Below are 21563 nucleotides of genomic sequence, written 5' to 3'. Positions count from 1 at the left end.
CTTGAGAAGAAGGTGTATTCTGTTGCTTTTGGATGGAATGATCTATAAATATCAATTAAGCCTATCTGGTCTAATGTGACATTTGAGGCCTGTGTTTCGTTATTGATTTTCTGTCTGGATGATCTGTCCATTGATGTAAGTATGATGTTAAAGTTCCCTACTATTATTGTGTTACTGTTGATTTCTCCTTTTATGGCTGTTAACATTTGCCTTATGTATTGAGGTGCTCCTATGTTGGGTGGATATATATTTACAATTGTTATAGCTCCTTCTTGGATTGATCCCTTGATCATTATGTAGTGTCCTTTGTCCCTTGTAACAGTCTTTATTTTAAAGTCTATGTTGTCTGATATGAGTATTGCTACTCCAGCTCTCTTTTGATTTCCATTTGCATGGAATATCTTTTTCCATCCCCTCACTTTCAGTCTGTATGTGTCTCTAGATCTGAAGTGTGTCTTTTGTAGACAGCATATATACGGGTCTTGTTTTTATATCCATTCAGCCAGTCTATGTCTTTTGCTTGGAGCATTTAATCCATATATGTTTAAGGTATTTATTGATATTATGTTCTCATTGCCATTTTGTTAATTGTTTTGGATTTGTTTTTGTAGGTCTTTTCTTCCTCCTTAGTCTTTTGTTCACTTCTCTTGTGATTTGATAACTCACTTTAGTGTTCTGTTTGGATTCCTTTTTCTTTTTTGTGTGTGTATCTATTGTAGATTTTCAGTTTGCAGTTATCAGGAGGTTATTTTTAAAGATTTTTTTTTTTTTTTGATGTGGACCATTTCTAAAGCCTTCATTGAATATGTCACAACACTGTGTCTATTCTATGCCTTGGCCTTTTGGCCGTGAGGCATGTGCGATCCCAGTTCTCCCACTAGGGACCAAACCCACACCCCCTGCATTGGAAGGCAAAGTCCCAATCACTGGACCACCAGGGAAGTCCCTATCATGAGGTTTTGATATAGCAGACTATACATATACAAGATTGTTTTAAGTTGCTGGTCTTTTGATTTCAAATGTATTTCCAATATCCTGCATTTGTACTCTTCTCTTCTCATGATTAGTGATTTTGATATCATATTTGTGTATGGATGATTTCCTGCCTTTAATCTATGTTTACCTTTACTGGTGAGTTTTTCCATTTGTAATTTTCTTGTTTCTAGTTATGGTCTTTTCTTTTCTGCCCAGAGAAGTTCCTTTAGCTTTGTTGTAAACCTGGTTTGGTGGTGCTGAATTCTCTTAGCTTTTGCTTGTCTGCAAGGCTTTTGATTTCTCTGTCAAATCTGAACAAGAGCCTTGCTGGGTAGAGTACTCTAGTTTGTCGGTGTTCCCTTTTCATCACTTTAAATATATTATGCCACTCCATTCTGGCCTGCGGAATTTTGGCTAAAAAATCAGCTGAAAACCTTATGGAGATTCCCTTGTATGTTACCTGTTGCTCTTCCCTTGTTGCTTTTAGTATTTTCTCTTTGTCTTTAATTTTTGTCAGTTTGATTAATATGTGTCTTGACATGTTCCTTCTTGGGTTTATCCTGTATGGGACTCTCTGCACTTCCTGGACTTGGTTAACTGTTTCCTTTCCCATTTTAGGGTAGTTTTCAGCTATTATCTCTTCAAATAGTTTTTATGGCCCTTTCTCTCTCTCTTCTCCTTCTGGGACCCCTCTAATGCAAATGTTGGTGTTTCTAATGTTGTCCCAGAGGTCTCTTAAACTGTCCTCATTTCTTTTCATTCTTTTTTCTTTATTCTGTTCCATGGCAGAGATTTCCACCATTCTGTCTTCCAGCTCACTTATCTGTTCTCTGCCTCAATTATTCTATTATTAATCCCTTCTAGTGTATTTTTCATTTCAGTTATTGCATTATTCATGTCTGTTTGTTTGTTCTGTATATCTTCTAGCTCTTTGTTAATCATTTCTTGTATCTTCTTGGTCTGTGCCTCCATTCTTTTTCTGAGATCTTGGATTGTCTTCACTCTCATTATTCAAAGTTCTTTTTCAGGTAGACCTCCTATTTCTACTTTACTTAGTTGTTCTTCTGGGGTTTTATCTTGTTCCTTCATCTGAAACATATTCCTTTGCCATTTCCATTCCCTAGGCTGCGTGGTTGTAGTTCTTTCTGCTTCCAGTGTCTGCCCACTGGTGGGTGAGGATGTTCTAGAGGTTTGTTCAGGCTTCCTTGTGGGAGGGACTGGTTCCTGCCCACTGGTGAGTGGAACTGTGTCTTGTCCCTCTGGTGAGCAAGGCTGTGTCAAGGGGTGTGTTTAGAGGTTGCTGTGGGCTCAGGAAGATTTTTAGGAAGCCTGTGTGCTGATGGGTGGAGCTGTGTTCCTGCCCTGTTGGTTGTTTGGTCTGAGGTGTCCCAGCACTGGAGCCTACATGCTGTTGGGTGGGGCTGGGTCTAGGTGGCAAAATGGCGACCTCCAGGAGAGCTCATACCAATGAGCACTCCCCAGTACCTCTGCCACCAGTGCTTGTCCCCACAGTGAGCCAGTTCCACCCCCACCTTCCCAGGAGACGCCCCCCCCCCCCATCAAGACCAGCAGGTATGTCTGGTCCAGGCTTCTATGAAATCACTGCTTTTTCCCTGGGTCCCAGTTCACACGAGACCTGTGCACACCCTCCAAGAGTGGCATTTCTATCTCCCCCAGTCCTATGGAGTTCCTGCAATCAAACCCCACTGGCCTTCAAAGCCAAGTGCTCTGGGGCCTCCTCCTCCTGATGCCAGACCCCCAGGCTGGGAAGCATGATGTGGGGCTCAGAACTCACTCCTGTGGGAGAATCTCATCTTGTTGTGGCTTCTTCTTTGTCTCTGGTTGTAGAATATCTTTTTTGGTAAGTTCCAGTCTTTTTTGTTGATGGTTATTCAGAAATTAGTTGTGATTTTGGTGTTTTTGTGAGAGAAGTTGAGCTCAAATCCGTCTACTCTGCCATCTTGTCTCCAACCAGAAGCCCAATTTCGTTCATACTATAGATGTGGATATGTGGATAAGCACACCTTTGGGTGTGCCTTCTCAGACCAATTCCCATAAAATGTGAGTCTGTACTTGGCAGTTCCACAGGCTCAGCAGTGTAAGATAGGTTTGTTTGTCACCCCATCAAATATGGAATTTTGTTCACAAAGTTTCTTGGTTAGGGAACCCTCATCTTGAAAATAAATGATGTGTTTCTGTACGATGCTAGCCTTTAAAATCACACAGCCTGTTCCTGCAGGTGGTGCTGCAGGACACCTGGATCCACGTCCTCTTCTGTGGTGTGCTTTTGGCGACCACAACAGGGCACTTACTCATCTATGATCTGGAAGGTCCTGGAATGCTCTTCTCCTTATCACCCTCTCTGTTCTCTCTTCTATAATTTTTTTAAAGTAAATTGTCAACTTCTCCAGGGAGTTCTAGACCTAAAATGGAATTTTTGTTACTGTTTTGTCATTTCTTAATTTTGTGACCTTGGGCAAGTCACTTGACTTTTCTAAGCCTCCAGTTACCACTATGATATTGGAGATAGAAATATTTGTTCCATCTACCATACAAGATTGTTGGAAGAATCAGAGGACATTGTATTTGAGGAAGCACATCCAGACAAGAAAAATCCACACCGAGATACAATCTTGCAACAGAGTGGAATTGGGCAGGGAAAGGATTGGACACCAGGCGAACTGGCAAGAGGTTAAGCTGGAGTGATTTCCAGGGCCAGATCTGTAATGTCACATCCATATTAAGAAGCCTGGACTTGTTATTGAAGACGATGGGCTGCCTCTGAAATGTCTGAACAGGGCAGTGGCTGGATCCTATTTTCAGTTTAGAACATCTCCTCTGGATGAAGTGTAACCACCTGTTGATAGTGGGGTAGGCAGGCTCTGCAGCAAATTAGAGGACAAAGGTCTCTAACTCTTCTCTCCAAACAGCAGTTATGACAGAGCATCTTTGAGGACAGGACATAAAAATTTGTCTAAGCATAAAGCTCTCCATTTCAAGGTGGAGAAATCCATGGGATCATAGATTTAGCAGGAAGGTTTCGCATGAGGGCGTCTGGACCATTGCCCTGAATTCAGGAGAATCAGGTGCTTTCCCTCCCACTTCCAGATGAGGCAGCTATGACTCACAGAAGTTAAATGGCTTGATTAAGTGGTGGAAGAGGAAGAGGAAGAGTCTAGACCGGCAGGCTGCCTCCTCCCTGCCTCACCACCCACACCCCCCCCCCCCACACACACACCCATACAAATACCACATACACTCACACACACCACTCATGGCAGAGAAATCCAGAGGTCAGAGTTCTTGAAGTTCTAAAGTCTTCCTTCACATGAGTCCAAGCTAAGGAATTCTGTTTCTGAAGATTATGAAAGTGGTTATAATTATATGGTCTAATTAGAAAGCAATTCCACGCAATGTATAATGTATATTACGTTTCCTGAAGACTTACTATACATCAGCCATTTGGTTGTGGGTTTGTATTTGTTAGTACTTCATTTTATGTTCACAATTACTCTGTGAGGCAGGCACTATTATTATTTTATTTATACATAAAGAAACAGGTTCAATGAAGCTAAGTTCCTTGCCCAAAGTCAATAAGTGGCAGAACCAGGCTTCAAACCCAGGGTGCCTGCCTGAATTCTAAGCACTTTAGAATTGTGCAGCCTGCCTGGTTTAATCTTCCTGCAGCCCTAGAGGTAGATATTTTCTCCATATTACAGATGAGGCTTGGACACGTTCAGTGGCGGTGCTTGTATCTGCCTAGGATTTCCCTAGCCGTTTCGCTCTACTCTGGTGGCCCGTCTCCTCAGCCTGACTCTTCTCCCTTCTCAGTCACAGGACAGATCTTCTCTCTGAAGAACATCTCCACAGAAATGTCGGGCTACTACATCTGCACCTCCAGCAATGATGTAGGGATGGAGTCCTGCAACATCACTGTGGCTGTCAGACCTCGTAAGAGCAGTCTGGGGGGGAAGGGAGAACGAATGCCAGAGCTGACAGGCTGGTAGTCCAGAGTCAGCTGACAGGGACCAACATGGAGGTGAACTGGGCAGCCTCTTTGGGGGTCTCCCATTGGCAGGGTGGCTGAGGTGACAGCCAGATGATCCTGTCCCAGGCTCCCCTCATCTGGAGGCCAGTCCAGTTCCCTGGGTTCTTTGGAAATAGTGCCTTAGGCTGGCTTCTGGAGACCTGCTCGGTCCTGCCTGCCCTTGGGGTCGCTCAGGGGGCAAGGGGGAAGTGCCCAGACTGGGCTGCCACAGAGTCAGAACCCCATCCTTTCAGGGTGGGATACCCTGATGATCTTGGGGATGAACTAGAGTAGGAGCTGGCATGACTGACACCCGAGGACTTTTTTGGAGCCTGTTGGCTCCAAATCTGTTGGCCATCTGTCCTTGTCAACGCTTCCATCCTGAAGAGTGTCCCCCTTGTCTGGTCACATTCCCACGAGGCTGTGACTTTCATGGAATGCTACCAGAAGCAGGCAGCGCGGCCACCCGGGCTGGGAGGATGACTGGGGCCGCTCAGAGCCTGGGAGGGACCACCTCCCGCCTCCCAGACGCCTGCTGCTGTGGTTCCTCATCCCCGGCGTGCTCACCACCCGGAGCCTCGGCTCGTGTTGCGGGCTCGCGCTGGGGACTGGGGTTGGGGTTCAGGACGTGCGGCTCTGTTTCTCTCAGCCTCCATGAATGTGGCCCTGTACGCGGGCATCGCGGGGGGCGTGGCCGCGGCACTCATCGTCATCGGCGTCATCGTCTACTGCTGCTGCTGCCGGGAGACTGGCAAGGCTGAGGATGCGGACGTCACGCGACCGTGAGTGTCGGGGGTGGGCAGCCCGTTGGCAAGGGTCTCAGCACATTGGGAAGATGCACCCCAGCTCTTCCACTCATAACACCCCAGGGGGCAGCTGGTAACAGTAAAAAATAACTTTTATCAGCCCCGTTTTATAGCTGAAAAAAGAGTAAATGATTCGCGCAAATCCTAAAGTGGCGCTGCAGTCCGGAACTCGACTCCAAGGCCCGTAGTTCTCCAGTCTCTGATCTCAGGGTGGGGCTTCCGGTGGGTGCCCAGGGCAGGGGTAGGGCGGTGCGGAGGCTCCGTAACAGGCCGCTCCCTGCTCCCCTCGCAGAGCCAGCCTGTTCCCATAATGCCCTCAGCTCAAGTCCGTGCCACCCTGCTTCTGCTCTGAGCTCAGCCGTTCAGCCCAGTGTCCCTTTGCCGCTGGACGGGTGGGGATGGGGGATCTGATGGCTGTCCCGTGGGGAGCACTAAGCCCAGCTCCCTCAGGTCTGAGTGGGTGAGGGCAAACCCTTCCCCTCTGTCTTCACTGCCTGCAGGAATCGGGCGGGCTACCAGCCACCAGAGCAGCTGACAGAGCTTTCCAGAAGACAGGAAAAGGAGGGTGAGGCTGACTACAGGAATGAAGACCGGAGGGGCCCCAGCCGAGGGTCCCTTGACCAGGCTGGCCGATGACCAGGGCCTGCTGCAGGAGGGGGTCAGGGGGAGCATTAGGGGGTCATCCCCCTGCCTCCATGCCTCCCCTGTCCTTTCCAAGCCCCACTTTTCTGACCCTTGGTCCCAGTCATGGATGGGATGCTTCTTCCCCCATGTCGGCTGCTGGAGGACCTGGCTTGGCCTGGCCAAGGAGATCTCACTTGTGACTGAGCTTGTCAAGGGCGCTCACCTTCGAAGCTACCCTCCCATTGCTGCACCCGGCTCAGGGCCCCACCCTCACCCTGGACTAGGCAGCGGCCTCCCCCTCCCCATGGCGCTCCTGTCCCGCTCTGTGGGGGTGACACCAGCCTCCGGAGGGCCGGAGTTGCCCTCTCCACCTGTGCGCCTAGCACCCAGGGGAACGACTCCTGGCAGAGGTTTTGTGCACAATACATTTTTGTTGAATGAATGAAAGAATAAATGAGTATGTAAAGGAGTCCCTTCATTTGTGCAACTTTGGCGCTTTGGACCCACGTTGGCCTCAAGCTCCCTTTCCAGCCTCATCTCCCGCAACTTTCCTGAACATTCCAGATGCTCCCTGCGAGGGCCACCCCAGCTCCCACTGCACACTCCCTCGTGGGGCTTTGCTTTCTCTGTTTGGCTGGGAATGCCTACGCAACTCCCATCTCTGCCTATCAAATCCTACCTGTCCCTCCAGGCCCATCTCAGATCCCAGCGAATTCTATAACCCCATCATAATCTCCCACACAGATGGGGACAATCTTGTTACTTTGTCCCACGCCCATCACGGGCCACATGACACAGTTGTCTGAGCATGTCTCTCCCCCTGTGTTACAGTGTGAGCTCCAGGGGGCAGGACATGGGCCTCACTCCCTCTGCTTTCCCTGGAGTCCTCGCAGCCGGCAGCCCTCCTAGCACTCCTAGCGGGTGCTCAATCCAGCTTAATTGGGGAAGCTGCTTTGGTAGGTTGGGCCTTCCGCTCTCTGGTCTCCCTGATGGGATTGTGGACACAAAGATGGCTCCCACCCAAACCCACTTGCTAGTTTCATGATTTAAGTGGGAGATAATTTAAATGAACACACACCCATGTGAGCACACACAGAGGAGCTAGTTTGCAGCCGGTCCTGGCTTCTCAGATCATAGTGATTCCTCTCAAGACCAGAGTAACTGACGTGTCCACCTCTGTTTCCTGATACCAAACCCCTGCCCTGACCTTGCCCGTTCCTGACTTGGCTGGGCTGCCGCCTCTGCTTTGCTGGCTGAGCTGTCCTGCTGCCCCTTCCACAGCCTCTCCCCTGTTGGTCGACTATTTCTTCTGCTCCTAAGAGCTCAGGCAGTGTCCTGGCTGCTTGGGTCTTGTGACCCAGTGGCCGGTCTTACACAAATGCAATTTACTAGTAAGTAAACACTGTCATTTTTTCCTGGATGATTATAAAAGCAATCCTGTAAATCTGTTGTCCATCTGTGATTTTTTTAAATATATTTTTTATATATTTTGTTAAATTCTTTGCTTCAGTAAAAAATGCCGTCAGTAGTAATACAATTGTCAGTGGAGATTCTTATTTCTTTTTTAAGGTGGGTTTTATTTTTTTAACATCTTTATTGGAGTATAATTGCTTTACAATGGTGTGTTAGTTTCTGCTTTATAACAAAGTGAATCAGCTATACATATACATATGTTCCCATATCTCTTCCCTCTTACGTCTCCCTCCCTCCCACCCTCCCTATCCCACATCTCCAGGCGGTCACAAATCACCGAGCTGATCTCCCTGTGCTATGCGGCTGCTTCCCACTAGCTATCTATTTTACGTTTGGTAGTGTATATATGTCCATGCCACTCTCTCACTTTGTCCCAGCTTACCCTCCCCCCTCCCTGTGTCCTCAAGTCCATTAAGGTGGGTTTTATTCATACCAAGGTAGAGCTTATGTCTCGTGGGCTTATGTTGACCAACCGTGGGCCTCTTGGGCTTCCTAGGAGAGGTGAGGTGAGGTGACAGAGTCGAGCGAGAGGAATAGAGGGTCAGATCCTGTGGGTCCCATCGACTGTGGCCACTATAGGGTCAGGCAGTGTCGCTAGTGATTGCCGGGGGCGGGACAGAGCCTGTCTGTTTGTGGAAGAACATTCCGAGTGCCTGGGAGTCAGGCATATGCTTCAAGGAAGATGCTGGGGAGGCCCCTGCCAGTTACACCCCAAATAGCGCCCCTCCTGAGAGAGGGGAGGAAGCAGCGTCACCTCCATCCCGCTCCAGCTGTCAGAGACCTGGTGACTCCTCCCCGAGCAGCTTGCCCCACAGTCAGCGCTCAGCTCTGCCACCCTCTCCTGCCATATGTTCAAGGTCCTCTCCTCCATGTTCTTCCCGTGGTGCCCTGTGCTCCCCCCATCCCAGCACCTGTCCCACGGTACTGTCATAACCACAGTCTGTGTCTGCCTAAGCCTGTGAGATTCATGAGAATAGGAACTGAATCTTACTCATGGCCTAGCACATGTTGACACAAAACTTGATACCTGTTTGTTGAGTGAATAAAGTTTCGTGTCACTGTATCCTGCCCAAGGCCATCTCCTCGTCCTCTAGATACTTTGGGTGCCTTCCAGCCCTCCTGGTGCAAGGTTCTACACACATATTCTTGAGGTAGCTGTGGAAGGGAGGCACCCACCTCCCCCCATCCTGGCCTGGCTCACCTCTCTGCCTCTGGAAGGGCTCTGAAGGTTCACCCACCTTAGCTCCAGGCTTAGGCAAGAAAACGAGGGAAATCGGGACCAACTGCATTCATTCAGCTACAAATATTTTGTGAGCACCTACTATGTGCCAAGCACAGTGCTGGCTGCTGGGGATATAAAGGTCACTATGACGTCACTACTCGGGAGGAGCTACATTCCAATGGAGGTGACAGACGGAAACATGATTATGTGAAATGGAGAAGATGCCACAAGAACGCAGTGGCGGGAGGCTGGAGTAACTCAGCCGGAGGGGTTCGGGAAAGCTTCAAAGAGGAGGTGATGTGTGGGCTGCATCTTGAAGGAAAACGAGGAGTTTCACAAGTGGAATGGGGGTGGCGCTGACCCTTCTGTCCTCCATTTCAGGTCTCTCTTACTTGGGTCCAAATCACATTATCAGTTGGTGACACTACACTCTCCTGCTGAATTTATTTCAATCTAGAAGCTCAATGAGAATCAGATTATTGTAGGTTTTCTTACAGTCAACATTAGCTCACCAGTACAGCCTCCTTCCCAATTCAGGGTTTCCAGCTGACAGTTCAAAGTCTTAACGGTGTTTGAGAAGAGAGTCCGAGGCTGCCATTGTCTGAGGGAAGATTGTTTGCTAGACACTTGTTAAGCCAGTTTTTCATGCAATCCTCGCTTGTACTTTCAAATATTAAGGCATATGGCAAGGTCAGGCATGCATATCATTACCCAAAGAAGGACTCTAGCTGCCCAGAGAGCTCCCTGCCAGGCAATATGTACCTTGGTAAATTAGCCGCAGTTCAGGGTCTTGTTCTTAAGTTGCTTTTGTGCACTCTGACAGGGCATTGGCTTTCAAAGGCAGAGTCACATTAACCAGACTCACAGAGCCTGATGTACAATACTAACAGCAAGCACTTAGATAGCAGGTGCTCTGAGCCAGCCACTGTTTCAAGCACTTTCCATAGAACATCTCATAATCCTCACCACAGCTCTATGAGATAAATCCTATTATTGTGCCCGTATTACAAATGAGGAAGCTGAGGTACAGTGAATTTTAACATTTGGGATAAACACAGAGTGTCAATTTGCTATTTACAGTTGTCAAGTAGAATGGACTTCTGTCCACCTGACCCAGGCATTCTCACCCTATGGGCACCATGTGCTCAGTTGCTTACTGGGCATGGAATCATAACAAAGGAAGTTGGTTGTCTTCAAGGAGCCCTCCCCCTCTCTGGAGTGTGTACAACCAATCATGTCATCTGTGGTGAACCTTCTCTGGCCTTGACCCTATTCCTGGAGGTTCTGGTTTAGGGCCCTGGGCATCTGCAGAGGTGATGCCTGGTCCCTACTGGAAAGTGCAGTTCCCAGGAAAGGCCTCTTCATGGACACTTGGCTATTGGCTATTGAGTTTGGTCACCGAGATTACCTCTCCTGTGGCCAGTTTCCAGAAAAGCTTGTCTACTGTCTCTATTTTATGGGTGAGGAAACTGAGGCTCAGGGAGATAATGTCACCTGAGTTAACATAGCAAGTCAGTATCAGAGTAAGGATTAGATTCAGTTCTGTCTGATTCTGAAGACCACACTCTTCCCATTGACCATATTTCCTCTTGACCCCATGTATATGTACAGGATGACTGAATGGGGAAAAAGTGGGAGTGGAGGTGGAGTTAGGGGGTCTTGTTAGTTTGTTTTAAAATTGGCAGTTACCTACTATAATACAGGTATTTCAGATATAACGTTATATGTGCACTTCTAAAAAACCTTGCATTCTGCAAAATCACAAGCTAAAAATAATAGGGCTTAAAAGAAAATTAGTATTAGAAGCACACCAATAAAGCTTTGTAACCTGATCACTTTTATTTTGTTTATTTTTTAAATTTAATTAATTAATTAATTAATTTTACTTATTAGGCTGCGCTGGGTCTTAGTTGCGGCATGAGGGATCTTCGTTGCTGCACGCGGGATCTTTAGTAGCGGCTTGCGGGATCTTTAGATGCAGCATGCAAACTCTTTGTTGTGGCATGTGGGATCTGGTTCCCTGACCAGGGATCAAACCTGGGCCCCCTGCATTGGGAGCGCAGCATCGTAGCAACTGGACCACCCGGGAAGTCCCCTGATCACTTTTAAACATTAATAATCCTAGTGAAAATACAAGTGGTGTTAAGTCCATGCTGTTAGTACCAAGTTTCATAGTTATCAACCTCAAACCCTCAGGCCCCATGCGTATCCATTTCTGTAGAGACCTACTCATCAAAATTTAAAAATGATCCAGGCAGCCTCACCGTAGTGTTGCTGGTGGGGGGGGGGGTCTCCCTATTAAAATTTTGATTTTTATCACATGTGCTGGTTTTAGGCTATGTGCATATCTTTGTACCTGAGTTTTCTTGTTAGTACAGTTGAACCTTGAACAACATGGTTTTGAATTGCACAGGTCCACTTGTATGCAGTTTTTTTTCAATAGGTGTATTGGCAAAATTTTTGGAGATCAGCAACAATTCGAAAAACTCGCAGACAAACCGCATAGCCTAGAAATATCAAAAAAATTTAAAAAAAGATAGGTATATCATGAACGCATAAAGTATATGTAGGTACTAATCTATTTTATCATTCACTATCATAAAATATACACAAATATGTTATAAAAAAGATAAAATTTATCAAAACTTATGCACACAAACCATACATGGTGCCAGTAGAGGGAAATTTAAACAAGTGTAAAGATACAGTATTAAATCATAATGGCATAAAATTAACTATGGCACATACTGTACTAACGTATATAATCTCATAGCCACCGCCTGTTGCTATTGTGATGAGCGAGTGTCCACCATGCTGTGGGATGCTAATCAGCTAATCATGATGTGAGCAGTTTATCTCTCCAGGAAATTGCATGTCACAGCAAAAAGTGATCTCAAGGTTCTTGTGTATTTTCCATCGTGTTTAGTGCAATACCATAGACCTTGAATAACACCACGGGACCCATACAAAGTATCACTAGTGATGCTGGAAGTTCTCCCAGGAAGCAGAGAAACGTCATGACATTACAAGAAAGTGTTAAATGGCTTGATAGGTACCATAGAATGAGGTCTGCAGCTGCGGTTGCCCACCATTTCAAGATAATAAATCCAGCATAAGGACCACTGTAGAAAAAGAAAAGGAAATTCGTGACGTCATTGCTGCAGCTACTCCAGCAGGCTCGAAAACTTTGCACTTTTTGCAAAACACCTTTTAATCTAGTATTGAAAGTGCAGCTTTTACGTGTGTGCAGGATTGCTATCAGAAAGGCAATACCTGTAGACTCTAATGTGATTCGACAAAAAGTGAAGTCATTATATGATAACTTAAAGCAAAAGGAAAGTGAAGGATCTAAAGCTGGAGAATTTAATACCAGCAAAGGATGGTTTCTAATTTTAGAAAGAGGCGTGGCTTAAAAAATATCAAGATAAGAGGAGAAGCAGCTTCTGCTGACCAAGAGGCAGCAGACGAGTTCCCAGATGCCATTAAGAAAATCACTGAGGAGAGAAGAAATCTGCCTGAACAGGTTTTTAATGCAGATGGAAGTGCCCTGTTCTGGAAGAAAAATTCCACAAAGGCCATTTATTAGAAGGAAGAAAAACAAGCACCAGGATTTAAAGCAGAAAGGGATAGGCTAACTCTACTATTCTGTGCAAATGTAGAGGGATTTATGATCAGGACTGCCCTTATCTATAAAGCTGTTAACCCTCCAGCCTTGACAGGAAAATATAAACACCAGCTGCCAGTCTCTTGGCTGTACAAGAAGAAGACCTGGACAATAAGGACCCTTTTTGTGGATTGGTTCCTTCAATGCTTTGTCCCTGAAATCATGAAGTTCCTTGCCAGTAAGGGACTGCCTTTTAAAGTTCTTTGGATATTGGACAATGCCCCTGGTCACCCAGAACCTCATGATTGCAACACAAGGCATCGAAGTGCTCTATGGAAATGATTGCCAATGCTATGGAAGAGAACCCCAGTAGGGAGAACATCATGAAATTCTGGGAGGTTTACACCGTTCAAGATGCCATTGTTGTTATAGAAAAAGCCATGAAAGCCATGGAGCCTGAAACAATAAATCCCTGCTGGAGAAGACTGTGTCCAGATGTTGTGCGTGACTTCACAGGATTTACAACAGATCCTATCAAGGATGTCATGAAAAAACTGTGGATATGGAAAAAAAAAAAAGTTGGGGAGTGAAGGTTTTCAAGATTAAGATCTTGGAGAAATTCAAAAGCTAACAGACTTCACACCAGAGGAATTAAAAGGATTGGCATACCATATAGAAACATTTTTAGAGAAATGAAAAAGCAAAAAAGTCAGACAGAAATTACAGTGTATTTCCATAAAGTTACACCAAATGTGCCTGTCACTCCAGCCTCCGCTTCTATCTCCTCCACGTCTTCTGCCTCTGTCCCCTCAGCCCACTCAGTGTGAAGATGATGAGGAGACCTTTATGATGACCCACTTCCCCTTGATGAATAGTAAATAATCATCATGCCCTACTGTCAATAGATTTATCTGTTGTGTTTGTGTGTGTGTCTTCGTGTGAAAATCTAAAAACTGCACAGCAAGAATTGTATGAGAAGTTTTTGTGTCATCATCGTCATCATTGCTTAAGTATTCATCGTGTAGAACATCATGTGTAAGACTTGTACTGAAGTGGGTAGCCCATCCTTACATAGGCAGAAGGTGAGTGATATTTACAGTAATATAAAATTAATAATGTTTCAGTTTTCTTACTTTGTTTTCAAAGAATTACATTACCATGTAGTATGCCTCTCCCTCTCTCATAATTGGAGAAACTGCCTACTAGCCTATCATCACAGGTAAGTGTGGGTTTTTTAAAAATGTAAAAATGTTTCCAATACTGTACTATGAATTTGACTGTAATATTGGATACCATAAACATTTTTTTTACTTACCATTTCTCTATTGCGATTTCTTTTTTGTTTTCTCATTAAACTTATATTTTCCTTTTAATCTTTTTTTTAAACTTTTAATTTTATGTTGGAGTATAGGAGATTAACAATGTTGTGATAATTTCAGGTGCACAGCAAAGTGACTCAGTCATACATATACGTGTATCCATTCTCCCCCAAACTCCCCTCCCATGCAGGCTGCCACATAGCACTGAGGAGAGTTCCCTGTGCTATACAGTAGGTCCTTGTTGGTTATCCGTTTTAAATATAGCAGTGTGTACATGTCATTTTAATGATTCATTCACTAGTGTATAGGTTAGGCTACCATGAAGCACTTGTAAACATTACACCAACAACAGTAAAGCAATCATATTGCTGCTTCTTCATTATCAAAACATGATTCATTATACTTGTAAATAAATATGAATTTCTCTTTCACATTGTCTTTTCATTTTTGATGTTTGGTGTTAGTAACATGTACATATAACATCTACAGCGTTTGTATCATATAAGATGATATTGATGTAGGTACTGTCAGATGAGTTATCCTGTAAACAGACAATGTAAAGTTATGGTATTAATAAATACAGTACAATACTGTAAATGTATTTTCTCTTATGATTTTCTTAATAATATTTTCTTTTCTCTAGTTTACTGTATTGTTATGTTAACGGTAAGGCTTCCAGTCAACAGTAGGCTAATAGTAGTTAAGTTTTTAGGGAGTTAAAAGTTATATGCAGATATTTGACTGCACAGGGATTGGACCCCTATCCCCATGTTATTCAAGGGTCAACTGTATATAGATATACCTGCCTTTGCCACTTGTGGGAAAGGGCCACAATATATTGCAGGACCTTTAAAAAGATCCTCTTTTTAAAAATTACACAAGGGAAGTGTCTTTTGTTATCAACCAGCTTAAGCCAAGCTATGCTACGGTAACAACATAAAATCTCAGTGGTTCACAATAACAAAGGGTTATTTCTTGCTCATATAACATGCCGTCTCAGGTCAGCTCAGCCTTGTTCCACATCTTCCTCCTTCTGGGACCCAAGCTGAAGATCAACCTGTAAGAGGGAAGAAACTTTTTATTCTATTACAAGTTAATCAGTAAAGAGATATTCCCTATAAGCTTAAATGATACATAAGAGCTCATTTCTGGGAACCCTGCCTCCCAGGTAATGAGCATTAAGCTAAAATACCCTTGTTTAGTTCTCAGAAAACATCCTGACCAGTTCCACCTGTGAATGACTGCAGTGAGGAAGAAATTAACACCGCCCCTCCGAGGCTGACCGGAACAAGGAAATGTTTGACGTCACTTCCTCCGCTTTTAGTATAAATGAAGCCTGAGTTCTAACTCAGGCAAGACGGTGTTTTGGGGGACGAGTCTACCGTCTTCTCAGCTTGCTGGCTTTCTGAATAAAGCCATTATTCCTTGGCCCAACGACTCCTCTCTTGATTTATTGGCCTGTCGTGCAGCGAGCAGTTTGAGCTTGGACTTGATAACAAGTTTAGGCACAGCCAGCCAGGAGCCTTGCTGCTCGTGGCTGCCCACCCCGGTTGGGAAATGTTCAGGTGAGGGCCAGGACCACTTGTCTTAAGGATCTTCCCTTCAAAATTCCCCAAAGCAGCACTGGCTGCTCCCGCGCTTGGCTGTAGGAGCAAGGAATCAACATTTGGAAGCTGACGAGCTCTGTACGGTAGGGTAAGTCGCTCCAGTGTGTACCACTGGAAACTTTACTCCTCTCCATTTGGGGCTTTTTCTCTGGAATAAGCCAATTTGTTTTGCATTTGAGTGGGGTACCCTGTTGGAGAGAGGAAAGAGTTGTTAGACTTTTACCCGATGTGTGTACTAGTTCATTTGTTTCTTTGGATGTGAAGTTTGTGTTTTGTCTTGAATTGGTCTCTAAAAATGGGGACTATTTCAGCTATCCCTAAAGTCCTGTGAGGCGCATTTTGGATAAGTGGTCTGATTACAGCTGTGAACCCATGGGTGAGAGAAAGATGATATTTTATTGTAACAACGTGTGGCCACAGTATCTGTTAGGATCTCCACAAGGGGTTTAGCAGGGTTATCTCGGAACCCCATGCGCCATGTACTGCTACCCTTGCTGTGTTAATTACGTTATTTATGGTCTCCTGTGTCATTGGTATATGTAAAACCCCCAAGACCCAACTTGAGGGTTCGTTTAGAATTTTCTGTTTGTCCTTTGGGTTTTTTCTTTCATTTTGTTTGGTACTGTTTCTCCATTTACAGCCAAATCAGTTCTGTGATATTTAAAACTTTTACTGATGTCAAATGGAAGAAAGGAACAGGAAAAAAAAAGCTGTCTGTTCTTGTCCAAGAGTGGGACATTCCCAGGAAGGAGAGAAAGTTTCCACTTGGTTCCTAAAATCACCAAAAGCTACAAATAGAAGTGTCTTTTCCATAAATATTAGTAAAAAGGGTTTAGTCATCTAGACAGGTGACCTTGATTTGTCCCACCTGCCAGAAATGCAATTTGAATCCAACCTCTTCTGTAACTGTTGGGTTTTATATTGCTGTACCTGATTCATGGCTGAAATTTTGGAATGAGAATTATGAGGTCTCTGTTTGTGTTTGTACTTGTTATAGATGTGTGGCATTGCCGAAACTAACTTGTAAAAGAACTATTTAATTGGCTTAAAGGAAATTAAGTGCTTATATAAATACTCAAATATAAAAGAAACTGGCCAGAATGAATTTCAGGTTCATGTGATCTAGGAAATATTCAGTATTGAATTAATATCTGGTATTAAAGTTAACTTAATCTTGTTGCTTTGATTAATACAGACATGTCTTTAGACTCATCAACATTAATTATAGTACTTCTATTGTCCCTAGGTTTACTAGAAATCAAATAAGACGTTATTCCTGTTACAAAGTTTGTCAGCAAGAAAAATAACAATTCGACAAAGCTTTTAAGTAAATAAAACAGAGGTAAATGAGGTAAGAGTTTTAGGTAAACTCCATAGGAATAATTATGCTTTGAGAATGTATATATAAAACAGTGTTTCCAGATTTTCGTAACTTGAAACTGAACTAAGTTAAATGAAGAGAATTTGTTGACTATCTGGGTCATTTCAAATAGGATAGAATATTAATTGCTGGCCAGGTCTAAGTTTACCTACTTTTGCCTTCTTAGGAGAGGAAGACTAAAGCATAAGTTTGTCAATCAGGAAATGCTGGTATGACAAACAGTTTACAATTACTTCTTGGTTTTCACTAGAGATTAAGGTTTTAAGGTTAAGAATCACAAGGGAAACATTTCAGTATGCAAAGATGTAGGATGTGTGTTTTTCAGCACAGAAGGTATGAGGAATGAAAATCCCTTTCGTTAAAGGGAAGAAGGTGACATGATCAGTATTGGCTAAGACAAGAACTGAACTTAATTAAGAAAATGAATGTTAAATGTAAAGTGGTACAAAACCTGAATCGGTTTCCTAAGAGGACAAAGTTTTCTTAAAATATTGAACTGCTTTTAGTAATTGTGAGTTATTTGTTTAAGCGATCTGTATTTGCCATTGAGATCTTATTATCACTGGTTAAAACTTTTTGAAATTTTGATAAACTTCCCCCAAATCAAATTCTGGGTGAGGTTCGTTTGACCTCTAGCTAACTTTGAAGTTTTCCAAAGGATCCCTGGAACACCTCAAACTATTTGTTTTCTCTCCATCTCAGAGAGAGGAATACTCAACTAATTGGGCTTACTCAGTATGTTGAATTGGGAAGCACTGTCAAATAAGTTGTGATAAAACTCTTTGGACTGTATCATGTGGGTAAACATTATTGTACATATTCTGGACATTATATGGAACTCCTAAAATTCTGGTGTATCCTGGTAGATGATATCAGTCATAATATTAGTAATTATCTTAAGTTGTTTGTCACAGCAGTAACCAAGTTTCTTTTCAATTGCATTGTAATCCCAGTTGGTTGATACTGAAGCAAAATGGTTAGGGATAATCAATTGCTAGTTATAGCTTTACAGTGGCTTTTGAATGACTATAGCTATTTTGTGAAGAAGCAGAGAATGATGAAATCCTTTATGTGCAAGCACTTGTGCTCTTACATCAGGGAAAACAAGAAAAGCAAGGGAATGAGAGTGAGGATATGTTGCGTCAAACCTTAACTCCTTCCAGCTGAGCTAGGTATCCCAGCTGCACTGGCTATTATGCCAATATATCCACCCCTTCCTCCACCTTCCATTCTTTTCCACCTTCCATTCTTTTCTAGCCCCAATTCCTGACCCTGGGGCTCAGGACTTTCCCTTCTTCTAGGGGTCAATTAGAAAATCCTGTTAGTTTCTGGGCCACAGGGACTTGGTCTGGTATCACCATCTAAGAACCAAAAGGGCACTCCGTTTGGGCCAGGAGCCACTCCCAGGGCAGGACAATTTCAATTGCTGTTATCTCACATAGGGGGCTAAATGCAAATAACTAGCCAGCTGGGTTTATATATTAATTGGAAAGATCACCACCCTCCTTTATAGGGATAATCCTCTACACCTGAAGCCCACTTGGCAGTACCCACAGACGAACCAAACTGAGATCCCAGTGAGGGAGGAATGCTGGAATTAGAGCAATACTTAGTGCATCTTGGCAGGCCTTTGAAAAGGGGAACCAAAGAAAAAGTTTAAACAGAACTCAAGAAATTTGGCAAAAAATAAAAATCCCAGGAAAGGAGACAGAGCCTCCCCCCACACCCTACCCCTTGAAGTCTACGAAAAGTTAAGATCAGAAGTGTGTGCTCACAGCACCCCAGCGAAGGCCAGTAACACATGGCCAATACTAATCCCATTAAGAAGGGATGTCAGGACACCTAATCTAAAGCAATATCCTTTGAGGCAAGAGGATCACTTCTCCCATAGACTGACTTGTCAAGATACCAGCCAGTGTATTCCTTGCATCTGTCCCTCCAGGACATATACAAAATTGGTGGTATTGGTACTGTCCATGAGGGTCCAGTGGAAACAGTTCTGGCATGGTGGTCACCTTTGCTCCAGTCAACATTACAACTGAAGTAAAGTCTGTTGAAATGCACTATGAAGCTTTGAGTAAAGCCCTTCCTGGGAACAATGTGGGCTTCAAGGTCAAGAACGTGTCTGTCAAAAATGTTCGTCGTGGCAATGCAGCTGGTGACAGCAAAAATGACCCGCCAATGGAAGCAGCTGGCTTCGCAGCTCAAGGGATCACCTTGGACCATCCAGGCCAAGTCAGTACTGGATATGCACCTGCTGGATAGTCACACAGCTCACATTGCTTGCAAGTCTGCTGGGATGAAGGAGAAGATTGATCATCATTCTGGGAAAGAGCTGGAAGATGGCTCCATATTCCTGAAATCTGGTGATGGTTGTGACCATTGATATGGTTCCTGGTAAGCCCATGTGTGTTGAGCTTCTCTGACTATCCTCCTCTGGGCCATTTTGCTGTTCATGACATGACAGATGGTTGTTGTGGGTGTCATCAAAGCAGTGGACAAGAAGGGCATTGGGAACTGGCAAGGTCACCAAGTCTGCCCAGAAAGTTCAGAAGGCTAAATGAATGTTATCCCCAATACCTGCCACCCCAGTCTTAATCAGCGGAAGAGTGGTGTCAGAACCGTTTGTCTCAATTGTCCCAATTGGCCATTTAAGTTATAGTAAGACTGGTTAATGATAACTGCATCATAAAACCTTCAGAAGGAGAGGAGAAAGTTTTGTGAACCATTTGTTTTGTATGTGGAAGTTCTACGTTTTTAGTTTTTAAAATCAGTAGCTTCTAATTAGTTAAAACCCTCCTTAAGAAAATTATCCCCTGATTTGGATTAAGGCATTGGAAATACATTCATCCTGGAGGCTGCAATCAACAGGAAAAACCAAGAAAATGAATACTAATTTAACTTGGGATAAGGCCTTGCCAGTTGGCCCGCTACAGATCAGTGGCTCCCAGAAGCAGGCTTAAATTAAACCCCCTTTGAAGTATGGTATGGTAGGCCACTCCAGGTGTCTGCCCAGGTGAGAGAATCTGTAAATACTTTAAAAGACCTAGCAGTTGCCAATTATGTTAAAACTTTGGACACTCTACCAACCTCTGTTCATGTGTTTGCCTCCAGCAGGTCTGCCCATCCAACTGAAGTAGATGGTAGTTTCATTGTAGCTGGAAAAGGGTCAACCAATTTGTTTACTTTTGTTCAAATAACTAGCACAGGAATTGAGTATATGTCTTGGGAACTGGAACCCAAATCCCAAGTTCAAGTACAAATTAGACAACAAAGTGTTAAGGGGTTTCATCAGGTTCAAATAGTGGTAGATAAAAAAGGACTGACCAAAGATTCTAAGGAATATTCATCACCTCCAGAAGTAGCCAGAACACTTGTCCCTTTTCCCACAAGATTGTGGGGTGGATATTGACAGTGGGGAATTGTAATAGGGAAGAATCTTTGTATTCTATTACAAGTTGATCACTAAAGGGATGTTGCCTGTAAGCTTAAACGATACATAATGGCCCATCTCTGGGAACCCTGCCTCCCAGGTAATGAGCGTTAAGCTAAAATTCTTTTTTTTAGCTCACAGGAAACATCCTGAACAGTCCCACCTGCGAAAGACTGAAGGGAGGAAGAAATTAATATGTCCCCTCTGGAGGTTGACTGGAACCGGGAAAAGTTTGACTTTACTCCCTCCGCTAATTCGGGCAAGATGGTTCTTGGGCACACAAGTCCACCATCTTGGTTCACTGGCTTTCTGAATAAAGTCACTATGCCTTGCCCCAACAACTTGTCTCTTGATTTATCGGCCTATCATACGATAAGTAGTATGAGCTTGAACTCGGTAACAAACTCAGCTCTCAGGACAATTCTGGTCTCACGGCAAAGGAAAAAGAAAAATGAGAGACTCACAAGATGAGTTAGAGGCACTATCCCTTCTGCTCCCATTTCATTGTCCAGAGACAGTCACGTGTCATAGGGCAGGGGATCGTCCTCCTCAGGGAGACACAGTGAAGATACTGAACAATCATACCATCTACTCCACGGTCCCTTCCCTGTACGCAGTTTCCCCATATAGCTTAATATAAAGGAAAGTGAATCAGTTCTTAAAATTACTTAACTTGAAGCTACTTTTGGAAGGAAATGTAGCCACTTGTGCAGAATATTTAGCTTCTTTATTAAGTCCATCATATATCGCTTAGGTTTTGTCTTTCATTGCAGGAAACTAGTTCTTTATTGCTGGGAAAGCCATCACCTCCCCAAGGCCTGAAGGGACCAGGGGAGAGAAGGGGGTGAACCCTTCCAGAACCCAGCAAGAGCTAGAAGCACAGAGGAGGGTTTCCAGCAGCTGGTGGAATCATGGAGAGATGCCACCACCACCACAGCAGCAGCGCCAGTGCAGAGAGTAGGCAGAGGAGGAAACACTATGGCCCATTTCTCCTCCCACTCTCCCATCCTGCCCACCCCTCGTTGGCAGAACCCAAGTAGAAACTAGATGGCAAGAGATCAGGCTGTGCCCTCCTGGAGTACAAAGTAAAGA

At 44.2% G+C, this 21563-nt stretch overlaps 1 protein-coding gene and 1 pseudogene across 1 annotated transcript in view; both read left to right on the top strand.

Annotated features, from left to right (window-relative positions):
- Positions 1-6892, top strand: part of GPA33 (glycoprotein A33) — a 37058-nt gene extending 30166 nt beyond the window's left edge. Inside the window, exons 5-7 of the mRNA XM_060015167.1 lie at positions 4807-4926; positions 5652-5784; positions 6309-6892. Coding sequence (XP_059871150.1) covers positions 4807-4926; positions 5652-5784; positions 6309-6444 — 389 coding nt within the window. The 3' untranslated portion in view covers positions 6445-6892. The remainder of the gene's footprint in view (positions 1-4806; positions 4927-5651; positions 5785-6308) is intronic.
- LOC132427475 (elongation factor 1-alpha 1 pseudogene) lies at positions 6560-19602 on the top strand (annotated as a pseudogene).
- The last annotated feature ends 1961 nt before the right edge of the window (positions 19603-21563 follow it).

This window comes from Delphinus delphis, chromosome 1, assembly GCF_949987515.2.
Source record: "Delphinus delphis chromosome 1, mDelDel1.2, whole genome shotgun sequence".
Classification (NCBI taxonomy): Eukaryota; Metazoa; Chordata; class Mammalia; order Artiodactyla; family Delphinidae; genus Delphinus; species Delphinus delphis.
This window is presented reverse-complemented; position numbering and strand designations above follow the sequence as displayed.